The 21,184-nt window shown below is 40.8% G+C and overlaps 1 protein-coding gene across 2 annotated transcripts in view; it reads left to right on the top strand.

Moving 5' to 3' along the window:
• opcml (opioid binding protein/cell adhesion molecule-like) overlaps positions 1-21,184 on the top strand; it is a 119,141-nt gene that overhangs the window by 76,764 nt on the left and 21,193 nt on the right. For both annotated transcript variants that reach the window (XM_084683794.1, XM_084683793.1), the window contains 2 exons: positions 5,064-5,299; positions 15,080-15,205. In XM_084683794.1, the coding sequence (XP_084539920.1) occupies positions 5,064-5,299; positions 15,080-15,205 (362 nt within the window). The remainder of the gene's footprint in view (positions 1-5,063; positions 5,300-15,079; positions 15,206-21,184) is intronic.

Consider the following 21,184-nt stretch of genomic DNA (forward strand, 5'->3'; position numbering starts at 1 on the left):
GCTCAAAATAAGCTATTGATAGCAGCCACACTGCATGATCACAGTTCAGACTTATAACCAAATGTAAGGTCGTCATTGATCTTGGAAGCAGCTCTGGTCTTTTCCTCAGTACAGACAATATTGCAAAAGACAGAGTTGCTAATTAGCCATATTGACAATTACTAATTATTTTAAACAGAATCGAAGGCTTTTGTTAGCAAACTGGTCTTTAATTTAACCTGATTATGCTTGTCTGGCAGCGTTATAAGCTTGCTGTGCCTATTTCCTGTGGGACTGGAACTCGATCACTCTCAGTCACGTCAGTAAGCGCACGGACCTCAACGTCACAAGTGAACTTCCTGAAAACACAATTCAGAGTCAACACTGGGAACAACTGGCTCCAAGTTTACAATATTACCAGTTGCGATTATCAAAAAGATTTGTATTTACACAGGAAAGGTATTATAATTCGTAGACACGGGAGCAGCGTGACTGGAAGTCGAGGTTTGGGGATGTTGATGACACATGACAACATTTCGAACAGAAACCTATCACAGAGAAGCCACAGAAATATTACTCATGATTGAATTTTGGCCTGAGGCCTTCTCTTCTCATGGATCTATCATATTTGTCTCTCCGGGTAAGGGGAGATCATTCACATGTCTCCGATGTAATCGGCTCAACAAAGTTGCTCCCATACACTGCTGCTGAAATGTAATGGCAGTCATCAATTCACCTCCAACCAGAAGCCTTGTGATTTATCTCTTTCTTTAACCTTGGTTCACGGATACCAACAGTGATCTGCAATCACCAGGTCCTCTGCTTGGTACTTGTTGACCTAGTTTTCATATCTTAGAGAAGTGCTTCTGCAATTATTAACAAGGTGACACTCATAGAATTAGAAAGTAAGGTCTTGTAGACTAGTGATACAAGGTTTATCACAGGCATTGGAATCTTCTTGCTGTATGAGTGAAGGTACCGTGCACACATAAAATAACTTAACTCCTTTAACTTTACCAGGTGCCAAGTGACATGTGATTTTACTTTGTTTTACTGTGTTATGACTGATTATCCGTGATTATGACACCGTAGCAATACTGTTGTGTGTGCAGCACCGTGGGACAAATGTCCAACGGTCATTCAAGAGATCTCAGAGGACAAAGTTTCCTTTTTAGACGTATTTGTGAGACATCGTTTTCAGACTAACTTTGTCACATATGCTATTACAGATTACTTTTTGCATCTTTTTCTCTCTTCCAAGACATCAAACAATTGGATTTGCACTTGTCCATGAACAATGTTCAACGGTGTAGATTTCCCTGTAGTGCCATTAACCAGTGAAGCAGGTGGGAGTCAATCAGTTTGGAAAGTTTAAATGAAGAAGACCATGGAAAGCGGATACATAACTGACACTAGGGAAATGACATTTTGACGACAGACAAATCAGCCTTTGCATTTTACTACATCAGACTCTATAGTGCCTGTTATAAACCAAATGAACATAAATTGATGCTACTGTCACATCTAGTTGCCAATTCACTCCGGACGGAATAATACTGTTGGAGAGAGAGAAGCATTCAATTACAGCTTGAAATCCTAGAGTAAACAGTTTATTTTGTCACATACTGGAATAGAATCATAGTGACAGAGATGGGGTTAGTGTGTGAACACGACAGTGATCCTTAAAGTGTATTTTGGGGGGCTTCATCTAGCCTATCTGCTGAGGTGAATGTTAATATGGTGCGGAATTAACATAAAATACTTTCTCCACTTTAAACTTCATGTATACACAGTGCATATAGTGTATATGTATGCGTAAAGGCAAGGTAATCAGGAAAATCACCTACTCCTTATGTACAAATGTTATAGCTTTGCAATTTCAGGAACACTTCATCGCACAATAAAAGGATGTTTCACATTAGAAATGACAGTTTTTCTTCGATTTTGGAGTTACACTATGCCAATGTTATGTGGCCCTGAGATATACTGTTCTCATCACATACTGTATGTAACATCACATACTGTTATGTTGATATAGCTCCTGCTTGTCAGTCTGTTGAAATCCCAAACATAATTTCAGCCATTTTATCAACTCATTCCACACAAATTATTAGCCTTACGATCGTTGATCCAGATTGCGTGAGTTTGCGAGTGTTTGTTGAACATGTTAGGCCAGGTAGTATATGCTTCGGTCTTGTGGTATCTGTTTCCAGTCTGGTGTTTGAATTTAACAGTTCAGACCTCCTCGTAAGGAGAACTTATCATCGAGGGGCACATGGAGGTAGAGCATGCTTGAGCAGGCAGAATATTTTTGATGGAGGTCTTTGGATCCAGAATTGATAGGGCCTTCTAAAAACCCGGTGGTTGTCCGCTTCAGTTAAAAGGATTTATGGGTGTGCGAGCACCCAGTCATTAGGGAGGGATGGAGGAGCAGAACTCGGAGGCTTAGCTCGAAGCGCTGCAGCCTGGACAATGTAGGAAACCCATTTCCCAAACCGACACGGTTGCATGTCATTAGAAACGCCGCGTGTGAAGTTCAGATGAAATCGCGTTTGTGTGATAATACTTACAGTTGTTAGGTTTGACTGTATCGTTAACCCATATACTTAGTAGTGGCGTAGTGTTGCGTGTTTCAACATGGAGATGCTCACGGGTGAAAAATAGTTTACAATACTCCTCTCATGTTGGACTAGGAACAGATTCCAAACCTGCATTACATTAGTCGAGTCTGTGACAACGGAATACTTGCTCTGAGTTACAATACCACACTGACTGATCAGTCACAAACTTTGACCGTCACAATTTCATTGGATTGGATAAGTACAGTGTAATCATTTGGTTTGAACTCAGGGTTATAGATGCCTTGTCTGTGTTCCTAGAGCGGCATCACCATGTCCTGACAAGGAACCTCTACTGCGTATCATACCTGACCTATACTGAATAAAACAAGCTTATATTCAGATTTGCTGCAGCATTAAATCACATTGTGGATGGTTTTATTGTCCATCACACTCAATTTAACTTAAAATACTTTAAATACTCGACACGTCCATGTTTTTGTTTGTTTTCGCTTGTTTTCACACAAACCTGTTAAAAGCGTTGAATGTTTATTTATTTTTTTGTTTATTTTTTATCCTGATTGAACGAGGTGAACAATGTCAAACTGACAGTTTGCTGAGAGCTATCTGCCGCTACCACATGCGATCCTCCACACAGATTGCAAGCGATTCATTGGTTATCATGTGCTTGCTATCATTATCTGATATAACACAGTAACATTCAGGGATTGTGTATACACATTCAATACCTTTGACCTTAGTTGTGAATAGAGGAATACTCAATGAATAATTCATTACAATTATAAGTACTGTAACATGATTTTGGCCTCATTTTCAGAGAATAGTAATATTCATAACACTCTCACCTACAAGCTCCCAAGTGACACAGAGGAATTTCTGATGAGGCAATTTAGATTTAGCACAAATGCAAGAAGGCATGTAAATGATTTGCACAGCTTCAAGGATTTAGATGATTATTTGCTTTGACTATGAAAGAGCAAATATTTCATAGCAGTTTGTAATGTTTTGTTACTTAGATCAGTTCTAATGTTGGCTGACTACTACTGTTTTCAAATAAATGATAGTTCAAAGAGGTGTACAGGCTGTAAGTAGATATAATCTTTTGTGGTATTTTAACTGCTCAGTGTATCAGCATCCTCTCAACTAGTATAATAACGGATTACAAAGTTTACGGCCACCAAGCAAAAACATTGATTTCAGTTCTATGGGCGAATGTGACGTACTTTGTGACATTGCTTGTAAAAAGGACTGTACAAAAAAGTATATGTTGTCTTTAGAGATACAAACATTGTTTAAAAATAAAATAATCCACGATAAACCTGAGAATTACAGCATTGTCCAAGGAGCGTGTCATGTCAGACGTTTCTCTAGTCTTGGTAGTTCCAGTGGCATTATCTGATAGAGAGCACTGTTCAACTATATTAAAGCTACTGACTCGCTCGTGTGAGGCTCTGCTTGGTATGCAGAGCCAATGGAAGGCTTATTATGAGTTTTATAATATTCCTTCACTGAAGTCCATTGGATTAAAGGTTAGGATGGAGGTTAGCATGCAATGTTCTGGCCTGAATACAAATGACATGTTTGTTACCTGGCTCCTGGCCCACAGAGGAACACAGAATAGGCTGTGTCTTATTTATTTGTATTTTTTAACTTGTGTAACAGGATTGCCAAATGGCCTTGCCACTGGATAATAGGAAGGATATGCAAATGTGGATGTCCAATTGTAGTTGGCAATTGTCACAGGTGCTGACATTTAAAGCAGTGTTCTGTGCTTGGTCTGTCCATTCACAAAACGGCCGTGTTTGTGTGGTCCACAAACTGTATGCAGATTGTATGAAATGATGTTACTAAAAACGGACACAGATTTATGATAAACCATAAAATGTGTTCTAAGAACATATTTACACCCCCCTACTCTCTTCCACCACTCCCCCCCTCCCCCCCTCCCCCTTTCTTTCCCCATCGGATCAATACAAAGACATAATTACCATGAACTGTGAAGTGAGCAAAATGTCATAAATTCATAAAAAACATATTTCTTTCTTTTCTTTACATGCACACTGCTGTATCCTGTACAAAGCAAGGAACAACAGTATATAAGTTAAAACCCATACTTTGATTTGACTTTTGTCCTGTGTCCAACCATTTGCAATCAAACGAGAAATGTTCTGTCAAACTCACATTGGGTCTGACTACTGCATTTGCCACATGGCAGTAGAAAAAAACAACATGCGACCCTTTTGCTGACAAAGATGGCTTGAAGGCACCTGCTGCAATTTCAAGCAGCATGGTACCACTCAGACACTCACAAGAAATAACAGCTATTTTACTGTTTCTCAAGAGTTACTTGCGTTTTTGTCTGAAACTTTATCTGTAAAAACAAGGCTTGATCACTCAGATCTTAAATCGAATGAACATTTATGTCATGGTTGTGGAAATGGAAATGCAAATTATGAAATCAGTGTCTTAACATTTTCCTTGTTGTCCCCCCCCCCCTCCCCACAGATGTACTGTCGACAGCAAGGTATCTCGTGTGGCTTGGCTGAACCGCACTACGATTCTGTTTGCCGGGAGAGAGAAGTGGTCTCTGGACCCCCGGGTAGTGCTCATGGAGAACACGGCTGTCACCGAGTACAGCATCCAGATCCTGAACGTCAACGTTCACGACGAGGGCCCTTACGCCTGTTCGGTTCTCACTAACAAGAAACCCAAATCCTCCAAAGTTCACCTGATCGTCCAAGGTAAGATTACTTTGTAGTTTTGCCTTCAGAAGGTGTCCGATTAAGCTTTTGGGTCTTGAATTGTATGTCTGTCTCGTTAAGGGGCTAAATTTGTTGCGTTTACAGACTCTGGATTTCTGTGATTGTGTTTGTTTGAACCCAGTCAGTGTCTGAGTCTCTGTTCAGCTGACAGAGACATGAGCAAACTCGTTTACGTTCCCACATCGGAATGTTGTAATTAAATGAAACTTGCTGAACGTGACTCGTGGTGATGAAATTAGGATTTAATCTTGGTTTAATTTCAGATGGTTGATAGATATTGATTCAGGACAGAGCGCTCTGCAAAATACCTTGGATCATTGTAAGTGAAAGAGCTTGCTAAATCAGCTGTCGATACCAGAACTTGTTATCATTTACAGTGGAATCAATTTTCTTTCATGCTAAGTTTCCAAAAACAATTAACACCATTGCCCTCTAGATGTATTTTGGGGTCCGACCCTTGTGAACACTTAGAGTTGAGATATAATTAGAAATTGAGCTAAGTTAAGTAATTCTGAGTAATTTACTGGTTTTTATTGTGCCTTTACAAAGCCTCTGACGCTGAGGTTGGGAGGGGGAGGTTAACAAATCTTTGGGAAGAAAGACTACCCTTTTGGATTGTAAATAACTGTTGATTTTATGGAAGGATTTCTATGGTTTGAGGTGAATGGAAGCACTTGTCAATAAAACAAGTTTATCAGCTGTTCATTAACCTTATTGTTTCGAAGTCCTGACACTAATTACAGTGAACAAATACTGCATAATACAAACACAGCCTGGTTAGTTATTCTTACAAGATAAGGTACACTAATTAGTTTGAGCTTAGGTAACAATTAAATTAAAACTCTATGAGCGTAAGACAAATGAATGTTTTAAGTTATTTACAAACACATTATCAATAGGGATATCTGCAGCTTAATGATTCTTTGTAGAATTGTTGTGAATAAACGTATTAAACATATTCCAGCTCTTTATCGGACGACCAAATAGTGTCTGCCATAAATACAGAAGAAAAAACACGTGTACATAACACATTATGTACCTGTCTTTTTTCATTTTTTCTATAAAATAATATTTAGCAGACATTTGTATACAAAGAGACATACATAGTGGCAATCTGAACCTTCGATCTCTTCATCTGTAGTCAAATACTCTTCTCACTAAGCCTGTATCCATCCCCACAAAATACGAAGCAAACTTTGGTCATGGACATGATGGCACTTGCCAGCTACGCTGGTGCCCATAGAGCTGAAGAAGCAGTTCTCCTGACTGTCTAAGAAACTCACCCGATATATGACTCCTGATTTCACATCAACTGGATCTCCAGCACTCAAGCAATGCCGGCTTAAATATTTCATGCTATGTTTGGCCATGAAATCCTTGGATATGAAAGGTTTGGGGGTATTTTTGTTACTTGTTCACGATGGCACAGTTTTCTTTTTTTTCTTCTATTTTTGCCTTCCTGATGGAATTGGTTAGGAGCAGCAATAATACAACGTTTTGTTTTGTATCAAATAATGTGTACGTACAGTGCACCAGACTGAGTTGAAAGAAAGTATGTCAAGACATGTCTTTGGTGAACTCCTGTGAATTGTGTTCTCACCAGCTATCTTGTCCGCTTTTTCCTGGAGAACCTGAGATGTCATTTGATAACTCTTGGGTCTATTTTAGTTGTGGATGACTCCAACCGCTAAGCATATCTATGCGGAAACCAGTGTGCATGAAAAAATTGATACATTTGAAATATTGACTATTGAGGTTATTATGTAGAGGACAAAGAATTACATTGACTTTGTAGGAGAACCAGACAGGACGCTGAAATGTGTATTTATACCAAGGCAAGACATAGAGGCAAGGTTTCCCTTACACTTACTTACAATAAGATAAAGAATATTTTATATTTACAAATGTAAAAATACGTTTCTCTGGGATGTATTTATTTCATTAACAATTTTCCAATTATAATGCAAAATGCAACCAAATTCATGTTCAGGTTTCATTCCACTGTGTAAGGGTTAGGGCTAACCCTAACCCTTCAAAATTATGGAGAACATTTAACTGATTACATGATTGTATGCAGAACTGTCAAATCAACTGGCTTGTTCAGAATGGAAGGCGAGCCAGTAAATGCTATCCAAGTCTTTTTCAACCTGAATGCTAATTGTTTCTCAAAAACTGCAACTAACAAGGATTGATCACAATCTTCGCATCTGATGTTGTTAAATTGATAGGAAACTTATTATAAGTTAGGAATAGCATTATGCAAAGCGATGAAAAATACATCCATTATAATTCTGTCCTGTATGTTCCTTTCATTACATTACCACATTATCATAATAATCATTCTTATCTTTATGAGTGTTGTAAATTCTTTAGATGTATATGATATAGCTGTATACTTCTCAAGTAAATAGGTAGCCTAGTTATAGTTCAGAATGTCCTTTTCCAAGCAGGAAGCCATTATCTCCCACACTGAAGTTGCATCTCTCTTAGTTGACTAGATATGTATCTGGCTGGAGTGCACTCTGCTTCGAGTTGGAAGTGGCACACATTCCAGTTCTCCCGAAATTGCCCTGAGGTTGTTAGAGAATGGATTCAGTACCCTGCCAATGGAACCTACCTTTATGGCAAGAAAGATCAGGAAGTCTGTGGGGGTCTGTTGGTCCCTTTTGCACCCTCCAGCCATTCACCTCTGGACTGCTGCAGAAATGGAGATCCATGTTAACTTGCACACAGAGAAGGACTCCAGAGGCAAGCATCAATCAGCCCGGTGACCTTGTCCACATATCCCCACTGGAATCCTGGGCACCTGCTGCTGTGGTGTCACTACTGAGTCTTGACTTGAAACAACTGCAGTTCAAGATACCGTACCAAGAGCTGTCTGTTGCTCAGGAAGGTAGCCTGCTGAAGTGGGAAGGATTTTCTACATTCGGCTGTTAAGACTGGGATGTGGTCGCCTGTTTGTTTTTGAATTCAGTGTGTCAGCTAGACCACCGCTAGGAAATTAAATGTGTTCTGAATCCCACACGATGGATGGTCTGACAATTCTGTATGTCCAGAGCATAGACAAGTATGGGAAAGCACTCAAACGTAACGTTTGTAGTCTTTACAAATTCCTATTGATATGCTATTGTATCAACCAGCTTGGCAGCTCTTGGGCCCTGTGGCAATGTTTGGCTTGAAATAATAATTTTCAGGGGTTGTTGAGCAGAAGTTGTTGGCCCAACTTTTTGTTGCGACTTGGATGCTAAAATGCTTATTTTCTAGCACCGTTGGGATCGAGTTCCACATATCAATTCAGAGGAGGGAGAGACCAATAGCAAGTGACAGAGCAGATAATGTGCACATTCTGCTATGGAAAGAAATATCCTGCTACATCTTCAATTATCCCTTCAAATATTGTTACATTTGTTATGGATAATGAATAGGGATTATTAAAATTAAATGATGGTAATTGGTTATAATGCCATGGTTTTTAGATCAACACATATTCCTAATTTGATTTATTTCATTTATTGTGCAATTACAAGCCCATGCTGTGTAAACTGGTTAGATTCCAACTTTCCTACCCCTCAGTATTCATACGAACATGTATTGTACTGACACGGGCAGCCAATTTGGCTGTTGGGTGTTGATTTTCAATCCAAGCTTCGAGTTAATAGAAAATTAGACTTCTTGTGTTGTTGTGAGATTGCAAGCAAAGGCTGTCCTGGTGTGGTTTGGCTATGAATAACCCTGCGAGCTATCAGGGGGAAACACTGCTATCACACCATTGCAGACAGTTACTCAGATGTGAGAGGAGAGAAGGAAGGGGGATGGAGTTTGCGGCCCGGGTATCCTGGGATGCCAGAAGTTTGGCCGCCTGGCCATATGTTCACCAAGATCCAATTGGGGGAGAGGGGAGTGTTGCTCATGGGTTCAAAACAGGGTCCCACATCTGATGATTGCACCAAGATATGTGGGTCTATCTGTAAATTGAATTGGAAGATTTTTTTGTTCCTTGAAAATAGGTCACAAACTGATTTTTGAGTTTTTTTTTATAAGGAGATATCATCAAAAGGGGTCTGTCTTAACCGGGATAATCTGATTGGGTTAGCGATCGCAAGCAAGTTAATTTGACATACGTTTGAAACGTGTGTTATGGATATTTCTCATGATTATCCTCAGTATTTTTTCTCTCAAGATTTTCTTCGATTTTCCTCACTTTATATTTTAACGTGGCGAGAGGAATTTTCAGAAACTCCTCTTTTATTTCATTGTATTCTTTTTCAAAAATGTTGTGTGTTATAGTAGTTCCGTTGACAGTTTGTACCCTTAGCCTTAGTTTATTGATATACAGCCTTCAGCTCCCAGAACAGACACTACAACTTGACATCGCTCACACAGTTTGGGTCTTAAGTGACGCACAATTTACGCTCCTGTGTTTCATTTAGCGTTAGGAAAACCACGGCCTGCAAGCACAGCACAGCACAGCACAGCACAGCATGGTACAGCACAGCACAGCATGGTACAGCATGGTACAGCACAGCACAGCATGGTACAGCACAGCACAGCACAGCATGGTACAGCACAGCACAGCATGGTACAGCATGGTACAGCACAGCACAGCATGGTACAGCACAGCACAGCACAGCACAGCACAGCACAGCATGGTACAGCACAGCACAGTATGGTACAGCACAGCACAGTATGGTACAGCACAGCATGGTACAGCACAGCACAGCATGGCACAGCACAGCATGGCACAGCACAGCATGGTACAGCACAGCACAGTATGGTACAGCACAGCACAGCACAGTATGGTACAGCACAGCACAGCACAGCATGGTACAGCATGGTACAGCAGGTGAAAGGGGACTTCACTAATCAGTTAGTCGTCTCGGGGTGTTGATGTCGACAGCGAACAGGCTTGGCCCGGGCCACAGGAAGCCCAGCGTGGCCTGATGCTACCCATATTAACCCTCCTGTTGTGGCACTTTCATGTTCATTAATTCCGGGCTCCCTCCTCCCTCCCGCCCCCTTATAGCTGACTGTAAATAAATAAATATAGATCAGTTGTCATCTAATGCTGTGTTTGATATTTTTGCAGACTTAAGGTCTTGTGCAAATTACAAGTTTTGAACTTCTATTTTGATGTTTATGGCCTGCAGGCCTTATTAACTTGAGCTCATACAACTACTTTTGAGGAATACATAAAACCTATATAAAATGAATGTATGGATTATTTGGAGAATAACAAACTCAGATGAAACATATTGAGCTATTCATCACATGCGTGTGGGGATCTGTGAGAGGTAGAGTGTTCATCTGATGAAAGGGTACCTTATAAACACATCCCCATCTCAACCAGCCATTTAAACCTGGAACACCACACAGGTGTACAAGAATGACATAAAACACGTAGAAATGCACATAATCCCTGTGTGGACAAAGTCATGGGAATCTAATTGACAATCAGACTAATCGGAAAAAGAAATAATCAGCGAGAGAAGGTGTCCGACTCGACTGCACACCAGGGCGGCGTTAGATCTCGTGGGGAACCCGTCGATTCTGGCTGCCTTTCCGACGCCCTCTCTGAAACGTATGGCTTTCTCCTAAGAAAAATGTCACAAACAATGTGATGAGTCGGAGGGCAAGAGTGATTCAATTCAATTATGAACCACTCCAAACACTGGATTATCCTCTTTGATTTCTTCAAGTGCGCTGATGTGACTGTGCTTTTAGATTAGAGGCCCGAGCCCTCTTCACCATGAGGGGAAGAAAAAAAACGTAGGATTTGGCCTCTCATTCAATGCACATTGGTCTAATAAGCTTCGCGAGTCATTATTGGGTGAAGGGGAAATCTCTTCTCCTTCTCTCGAAGCAAGTAATGAGGCATTTGAAATATTCAGGAAACATTATGAGAATAGAAATTGGAGAGTAGACCCCCATAAGCTTTGCTTCTATAACACATTAGAGAGGGACTTATTTTCCTGTCTCGACTGTTCAGGAAACAATTTCATACCTGCTGGGCTCTGAGGGGATGTGACCTAATTCTTCTCACCTGCTTCTCCAATTCACATAATGACATGTTCTATATGAAAACATGTCTCATGTCAATCTGCTCTTCTTGATGTTGTACACACGGTCCAAAACCCATTATTCTGGTTTGTGTTCGAACCTACATGTTAAAACTTGATGTATTCTCCAACATGTCCATCCAGTTTTATTACCAGCACAGAGCTCACCACTCACTGCGGCTGGAATATGCAGTTCTCTAATACAATGGTGATAACTTTTAGCACTTTCCCCTCTACCTGTAATACGTTGTGAGTGGGTCAAATGACCCACTTAAACAGAAGCAGTGAAACCACATCTTATTCCTCTGCCATAAACAAAGCCCCATTAATAATGTTATTATAGGGGAGAGGAAGTGGCAATTGCCATACAAATACACGACCATGTTCACTCAGCAAGTTACAACACAAACAACTTAGCTCCATAACCCCCTGGAGGTAACAGCTAAGCAATTACGATAAAGGCCACAAAACGAATCTATCGGCCATGTGAGATTTTAATCTTGTGCGAACGTTTAGAGGTATGGTTAGTTTCCCTCCTCCAGGTTTCCGGTAACATCTTCCGTGGGCTTGTGAAAAGTCGTGCGACATTCGGACAAGCTTGTGGTAAAATGTTGTTGTTTTTGGCAAGGCCAAAGGTCACATCTTGTGTTGACTTAACTTGACATAACTATTCTTGGAATATACATAATCCATCTTCAACGATTCTTCGTACTTTTTGCAACTCAATGAGAGTTTGCAGTTAGAGGGGTTAGTCACACAGGATACACTGCAGTCACAAATGTAATAAGCAGTTCTTTAGCTCCCATTGCAATTTTCTCCCCCTTTCAACAAGATAATATTTGAGAAAAGGTCCCTAATCGGATCTTGGCTGAGGTGTTTTGGAACTTGATAATAACTGGCAACTTTCTGAGTGAGCGCTGCTCAAGCGAACGTCTTATCGCTGACACTCGCTAACATGTTCAGCCAAGTATCTGGTTTTCATACCAAGTACATTTTCTCAAAATAGTGTGTGTGTGTTTTGTTAAAAGGTTGTGTGTGTGTCTGGAGGAGGTAGTGTGTGTGTCTGGAGGAGGTAGTGTGTGTGTCTGGAGGAGGTTGTGTGTGTGTTGGGAGTAGTTGCGACGCATGAGAGCCTCCTCCTCCCAAATTAGCCTCTTCATCAGCGTCTTCTTCCACAACCTAATTGAATTCCAAAACCACCAAATTTCAAAAAGACAATTAGTCAATCAGGCACATTTGTGTTTTAGCACACTATGCCATGACGACACTATAACACTTAACACAAAGTTAACAGTAAAGTTTCACTTCAATAGAGGTATTGTCATCTGGAAAGCACCCCGTAACACAGAGAGGCTCCGGGTGTACGCCCCTGGGAAATGTCGTCTTTGAACTGAGTATCCTGGCAGTTTAAAGGGAAGCACATCCCCCTGTTACCTCGTAGCAGCCAGCAGGTCGTGGGCCTCAGGTTCATTGTCTCTTTCTTCCTATTTCCCTTCAAGACCCTGTGTTGTATCCTTTCTCACAGGGTCAGTGTTTAGAGATGCAATAGCTCTATGAATGTGGTTCAGGTGCTCCACAGAATTCACAACAAGCTCCATGCTGGTTGAGACCTCAAGGAGGTGCTGTGATGTTTTCAGAACGAGGTGTGGGTTCGGAAGGCTCACTGACAAGTGATCCTTTTGATGTTTTAGTTCAGCTTTTAAATCAGTAATGAGAGAAGTTTGAACATCAATAATAGATTTGGAGAACATTGACTGGAACAATGCCTTTGATGTGGCTGGATGTCAATGGATCAAAATGGACAGAAACACCCTTTTTTCCACTCACCGATGTCCTGTAGTTCTCATTATCCCCCAAAAGATATTTTGCTAATACTAGCTAACTTGCCACTACCACAACAGTACAGCAAACCCAGAACTGTAATTTTAACACAATTAGCATTTGCTGTCAATATATAAACCAACTCGTAACTTCTGTTATGTTGGGGTCTGAAATATTCTTTAATTACATTTTGATCAGCACGGGCCTTTATGATATCCCCAACTAACATATAAATTAATATATTAAAGTAAATGTCACTAATTTGATCGTTGTTAAATGCAGTTAAAACATTTTGGTTGAGAACATTGTTGTGTTTTTTTCTCACCAAGCCAGAGAAACACGAAGATGGGTCTGTTTACAGTTCATGTGGAAGATGACGGTGACAACTTGCACCTTGATTTGAATAGAATTTTCTGTCATACCCTGCACCTTGTTAATAGATGGAAGCCAGTTGTTTTGCAAAAAAAAATAAAAAAAAATAATTTACATTAGCTTTCAATTAAGAGCAGCCATTTGAGATCCCAGGGAGAGAAGCCGAGCTCTGGGTAGAGATCAAGATCTCTTGGGCGCCCGGTGAGTAATTAGATAGTCGGTTATCCTCGTCATTCCTCGACAATACAGGAACTTAAGGCCTTTTGGACAGACATACCTCTACACCACACAGACAGAAAGCTCTACCGGAAAACATCCATATAGGCTACTGTACGGCCCTTTACTTACAGCACCTCAATCCTTTTCCCTCCAATTAATCACACGCAGCGCTCACATGAAAAGAGAAACATGTTCTCGCCAGTACAGGGGCCCATGTTTCAATCGCCTAGCAACCAACATTATCAAGCAAGAGGACTGTCACCTGTGTACCAAACAGACGCTGCTTCATTTATCTCTGTGGGAAGCCCCAGAACAAGGATGTGCACCCGGGGCCTCCTGCTAACCCAGCCCTCGCTGCCCGCTATTCAGAGCCAGTTAGTCTGTCTGTTCTCCCTGCCTCAGATGTACGGCAGAAAACTTGGTTGCCAAAGGTCAGATGGGGTCCAAGTTTCTTTCTCTTTTTATAATCAGGTTACAAAAATGTGGTTTGCCGAGTTTGGGGCAATCAGTGGTGCCAGAATCCTTAACCCCAACTGCTTATGCCCTACTGGAGAATAACTTGTCGTTAGTTAGGACTCTAGTTGGGCAGTACAGTAGAAGCCCATTGAATAAGCAGACAGTACAAGAAGCACAAAAAACCTTGTCTAGCAACACTATGTCTGAGTATATGCACGTCATGAGAGGGTAGGAGAAAGTTCTTCAGTGGCATTTAAAAGTAGGTTGAACATTATGCCCCAAATTACCAAAATGTGACATTAGCAATGCATGCTAATTAGAGCAGTAGATTCAAAGGTCAATGGGATGCAGAGCTGCGAATCACTCATTGTGTAATCTGCAGAGCCTGCCTATATTCCTCATCTATCGTAATGATCATGATGTGTAGTATCATTATTGACAACAATAACTTATACAATAACTAACGACTACAGTTGCTTTGTGTACACGACACAGGACACAACAACATCAAAATGTGTTTGAGCTTTTAATTGTGAAGTTTAATTTTTCTTGATCATGTCAAATTGAGATATTACCCAATACTGCATGAGCTGAATATGAATTAATTACTAGATACTAGATTGTTTATTTGATTTATAAGCGTGGAATACCTAATTATACAGCATTTATGCATAAATGTACTGCCTAACAAGTGAATTGAATGTGCATTGCTATTAGAAGTGCCATCACCTTTAAGGGGAAGGAAACCTTGTTCATTTGTCTACAAACATACTGGAACCCTGTATGTATCGTTTTTCTGTATTAATGTATGTTATTTTGTGTTCTCTTTCTTTAGTACCTGCTAAGATCACAAACATATCGAGAGACGTCACGGTTAATGAAGGCAGCGATGTTACCCTCATGTGCTTGGCAGTTGGTCGTCCAGAACCCAACATTATCTGGAAACATCATTCTGCAAAAGGTAAGATGCTACCCTGTTAAAACTCTAGCATGAAACTTGTTCTTCAGAACATACTCCAATTCCGTTAACAGTTGCACAAACAGGACAAATAGCCAAACATTGCTCCTGCACCCGCATCTTTAAAAAAAACTACCATTTGTTTGTTTGCTATTTTATGTCATCTTTAGTCTTCCTAAATGATACATTATCAATCACGCGTTTGATTAAGCAACATGTTGGCTTTCATGAGCCTAGAGTCTAGGCCCTAGATCTCATGAACATACATATATAACAGAGTTTGACATCATTTATCTTGCTAAACTGTGTTGGTGCCTACACCATCCCCCCCCCCCCCCCCCCCCATCCAATGTACACCTACGCCACTTGTTTCATATAATAATCACCCACGCAAGCAACAGTTTGAATCTGAATAAGTACATGGCTTTGTCAGAGAATTCTGCTGTGTTGAAGCAGCTTATAATTACTCCTGGAGGTCTGATGTAACAATGTTTGCTTCTGTACTATTCTGCTAGGGGCTTTAATCTTTTTGCAATAGTGACGTTTGATCAGATTCAACAGAGATAACTCACCTACAGTCTATTCGCTGAGCTCCAACCGACTCTCCTGGTTTGGCTGTCTTCCAAAGACATTTTTTTTTTATATAGTTTGTTGCGCTGTGTGACAGCCTAGGGTGATAGAACGTGCGCGTGTTGAATGTTATTATTGAAACCTCGGTTAACTTTCCACCAAACGCTCCGTTGTGTATCATGCGCTGCTTCGGTCCCGTCCCCCCGTCTGTGTGATCATCCAATGGGCAACGTGATCGCCCACAGCCCAGATGTTGCCCCCTCCCCCGTACGTCGCTAGCGGTGCCAATTTTCACAGTCGGACAGGTTTAAATACCTCAATACCGTGCGGATTCCAGGACTGACCGACAATATTTACCCTAAACTATTATCTACCGCAAACTTAAATGTGAAATGTCCGCTACGATCACTCTCAGAAGACCGTTTGAGTTAAGAACTGGATGGAAGAAGCAGATGGTGCTATTCATAGATTTGTTGTAATGTTTAATCGTAAATGAAACTTTAATGTGGGTAGCACATCATCGTTGGAATGTTGATCTTGTCTCCTGGACTAACAATAATGGAGGCAAGGACCGTGTTGATACTGTAGGAGTTATTACCAAACTACATGGATGGACAAGCGACAGCAACAAAAGCTGCAAATATGAAGAGATGGAATCACTTCTGAAAACCAATATGTGGGCCTTTGCTCAGAGAGGGAGTGTGTGTGTGTGTGTGTGTGTGTACGTGTTTGTGTTAATGCCAGCAGACTGGAAAGATGGCAGGTTATCTTCCTTGACATTTATGTGAGTATAGCACTAATGAAAAGAAAGAAGACGTGAGCTATGTTTGGGCCGTCTGGCCTTGCTGTGCGGACGTGAATGTTTTCCTCCCAAGCGGCATTTATCCGGCTGTTTTTTCTAAAGTAGGTTTATTGTTTGTCACTCTTCATATATTCATACATGCAAACATAACTTTTTTTTCACAAGTTAATTTGAGTTATTCTTTAATCCTACACATTTAGATATACCGTAGAGCTTTCCTTAAATCAGTGTTCATCCAGTGCATTATAGCATTCTTGATTCAGAAGGGGAATGCGAGGGAGCTGTTGCCATGGTATTTGGTAGTTATTATTCAACTGTATATATCATTTTAGATCTTCACTCTTACTGGTGTCATGAACATGGAGAGATCAACTTGAACGGTTACTGGTGCGGAACACACTTCACCTTTCAAAGCGAGGATTGGCAAATGACAGGAAACCACCTCAGGAGATTGTTTTAAAGTGCCCTGTCTCTTCTCTTATCTGAAGGAAAACCAGAAAACGTGTTTGTTAAATAACGGAACAAGACTGATTTGAAGATGAAGTATAATCATTTGTCCTCTCACACACCTTGCCCCTATTTGTTCTTCAATAGTAGAAGTTCAGGATAAAGGCGAAGGAAGGCTGTAATCACTGAGACCCTGTTGTCGTCCAACTAATATATGTGCCTAATCAATCCCAGTTTCAGCTTGATTTAGTGCACTACAAGGCTTTGGCCCCACTTCAATTAATCTGGACACCGTGAATTATTCAACACTGTGCACTTAATCCTTGGCTGCTGGTTGCTAAAAGGATTATACAATGTATGCATGAATGAGAAGAAACACAGCGTTCAAAGGACATTGTAGTGAGCCAAATGGATCGGTTCAAGCCATTTAAATACATAATGGACATATGAATAGGTTACGAGTTCATATTACCTGGACTGTCGAAATCTAGTGGAAAACAGGTGAATACTGCGCATAGCGAGATAAGATGTAAGTGTTCAATATTTTAGGGTTTGAGAGTGTGTAGGCAGAGGCCTTCCAGCTTCAAAGTTCCGCTTCCGTCTGGACGAGAGACAAACTACCCTCTCCGTCTCTCTGATACGTTGAATCACGAGAAACAACATTGACGTTGTGACAACGCTCGTCAATCACATTCCTGTCAGTCAAGGAGTCCATCAACCCCTTTTTTCTTATTCTTCATAGTCTGTATGTGTTGAGGGCGGTCAGGGTTGTTATAAAAGTTGTCGTTTGTGACTTGAAGCTCCTTGCCATCTAATTTGGCAGTGTCAGGATGTCAGGATGTGATTGACAGTCTCGTGCCGCCCGTGATGGATGTCATTGCCTGTTGGCTGGTTTCTGATGAGAGGCAATCAGACTATCATGCAGGGGAAATGTATGGAGTAGCATTTGCACACTTATGTCTGTCATGGAGAACAATATGGGTGGCTCACTTTGACATGGGAGTGATAGTGAAATCATTGGGGTGGAAATGGCTAACAGGCTCACTCAAGAAGTTTTGGAGAAGAGTTTTCCCACAGTGAAAGATGGCGGGTAGTAACACCACTGTAAGGAAAGTAGATCATGCTCATGTAAAATGAACATTAGCATTTGTATGAGCATTGGTCAAGTTTAGTCTGTTACTGAAAATTACTAACCCTAAATAATCTGGGCACAGGGGGAAGTCCGGAGTCAGATGGCTGAACGGTGAAGGAGTCGGGCAAGTAATCAGAAGGTTACCGGATCGATTCCCCGCAGTGCCATATGACGTTGCGTCCTTGGGCAAGGCACTTCACCCTACTTGCCTCGGGGGGAATGTCCCTGTACTTACTGGAAGTCGCTCTGGATAAAAGTGTCTGCTAAATGTAAATGTAATGTATGTAATCTGGAGTCAGGTGGCTGAGCGGTTAGGGAATCGAGCTGACACTGGCACTAAATGGAAACAAACACCTCTTTTTAGTGGACACTGGTTCTCATTGTACTATTTTACTTCAGTCAGTGTTACACATTTTCAGTTGAAAATTACAAAGCTGATTACGTTTGAGAAAACATACATATCAGTATTTCACCTAAACGATGCTTCGTAGCCGACAAAATATGTTAACAATGATGCATTTCTAATGTATCATTGGCTAACATATCATTGGCTAACATATCATTGGCTAACATATCATTGGCTAACATATCATTGGCTAACATATCATTGGCTAACATATCATTGGCTAACATATCATTGGCTTATGTATCTCTGGCTAATGTATCTCTGGCTAATGTATCTCTGGCTAATGTATTGTTGGCGCTTCACGGTACTCCTGACACTTCCGTGTCTCTCTCCGTGTCAGAGTTAACACGGTCCAGGCAGAGCACACCGACGGGGGCGTGAAAACTATCAGAGGAGCGTCACGACAGTACAGAGTGCTGGCTGAGGCTGAGAATAGCTGGACCGCGGGTGTGATGGGAGCGTTAGGTCACTGGACAATGCAGCCTTAGTTAAATCAACTTTATACTAAAGTAGTGTCTCTTAATTAGCTTTTCAGTATCCTGCAAGACACATCCCTCAACGTCTGGAAGGAGCCTTATCTTCTGTAATGACACAACAACGAAGGCCAATAACTTTTTTGAAAATTTTATTTAACCTTTATTTAACCAAAGCAAAAGCAAAATCATTAAGAACAAAATTCTTACTCACAAAGATGGCCTGGCAAAAAGCAGAAGCTTTTTGCAAAGGCTAATCTTTCAGTTGGCTGTATTTGTGGCCATGGGTTTAGTAAGTTCACCATGTGCATTACTAAGAGCTCCTTTTCCGTCATAATAACTCAATTAGGCACAGCCAAAATGTCCCAAAGCCTTGATGCAAAACATTATTTTCTAAGATTTCTGCCAGCTGTTCATGAAGAAAAAAAAAATGCCAGTCCTTTTTCCTTTTCAAAGCATATTTAGCAAGATTGCATTTGTCCATCTTCTTTAACATTTAACCATTTGGAATTTTGGAAAGCAACACAATAATTCATGAGAAATGTATGTGGGTATATTCATCTCACATGAACACATTAAACCAGCAATATTGTGTAAATAACATTCTACAAGGTAAACAGTTTTGCCATTTCAACTCCATTCAAAAGTCCGATTGTTCCTGCATACACTGGATGAGAGTCTTTTCACTCAGACAGTTAGTTCTCTGCTGTTTACCGCCACTGAGAATGACAAAACTGTGTATTTAAATTGTGCAAATGTGAAAACAGTTTGACCTGTTTCTGTCTTCTGAATTCTTCTAGCTCCAACTGTAACTGTGGGGAAAATGGAGGTGACCATAAGTATCAAGATAACAATGATTAAATAATCCATGCAAACAAGATTTTGGGGGAAATAGAATATTTTGCAAATAACATCCCATTGTGTTGGAACCTTTGTGTTAATAAGATTATTAACATTAATCATCGTAGTGTGTCTGTGTGTGTGAACACACACAATGGTATTTATCCCAATTTGTCATATCAGTTACACTACTTACGCACAAAATGCATAGGAGTGTGCCCTACTTTTAAACGATATTTTAATGATTTTGAACTATGTTGAAAGCATATGACAGACCCCATTGATTTTCCTAATGGGATTCATGTACTGCTCGAAGTTAACTTTAATGCCATTATGCAGCGTGTAAAATAGGATGTTTGAAACTAAAGCTTGTGCTCCACTTTTCAAAGCGCACACCTCCCCCTGGTTAATGATTCCCTGGTGCCAGCAGAGCAGAAATAAGCGATTCTTCTGTTGTGGATGTTGTTTCCAGAGCTTCTCAAGGCTCCATTGTGTCTTCGACGTGGAATTTTAAACATGTGGTACTTTTCAATTATCACAACTTTCCTCATCTTCTCTCGGTCTTAACGAGTCATATGTGGTAGTTACCATGCTGAGTCACGACTGCACAAAGACTGTGATGCAAGAATATTTATACTGAGTCTAATGTGAATGAAAAGGGTTAGGAGACAGAGAGACCAGCAGACTTAGAGAGACAGGGTGAAAGAGAGACAGAAATAAACTGAGAGACAGAAAGAGAGAGAGCTTGTTAAAACCAGAGAAGGAAGGAAAGAGAGAACATGGAGGGTCAAGAACTAAATTCTTAAAAGCTTTGGTTTCTCCCCAGAGGTGTCACTGCAGAGCCTGCTGTGTTTGACGCACCAACTAGAAGACAGTTGCAAAGTGTTTCTGACGAGCTGGGCACCTCCTTATCCGGCATCATAAATCAACCACAAACACGGCTAATTACTTACCAACTTTCATGTTTAATAACCGACAGAGAGGAGAGAGGAGGATGAGGAAGGGGGATTGTTACTGCAGGCACATCAGTGTTCCCCCCCCCCCCCCTTTTCTTTCCAAGTGAATTGAGAGAGGAGCAAGATTTTAGGATGAAAAGTGTGTCAACCCCCCCACACACACACACATTCACCTCCGCACCTTAGCCCCTCACACACACACACACACACACACACACATCTCCCAGGCTCTTTATTATGGCTTAATAACATGTCATCTTCAAGTTATTCCTCAGAGTGAATTTCCGAATAAAATGTTGCTAGTTCATCACCGTGTGTCCCATTTCACAGTTGGAGTCAGAGAGGGGCATTTTTTA

This window comes from Hypomesus nipponensis, chromosome 20, assembly GCF_054491055.1.
Source record: "Hypomesus nipponensis isolate SF chromosome 20, ASM5449105v1, whole genome shotgun sequence".
Lineage (NCBI taxonomy): Eukaryota > Metazoa > Chordata > Actinopteri > Osmeriformes > Osmeridae > Hypomesus > Hypomesus nipponensis.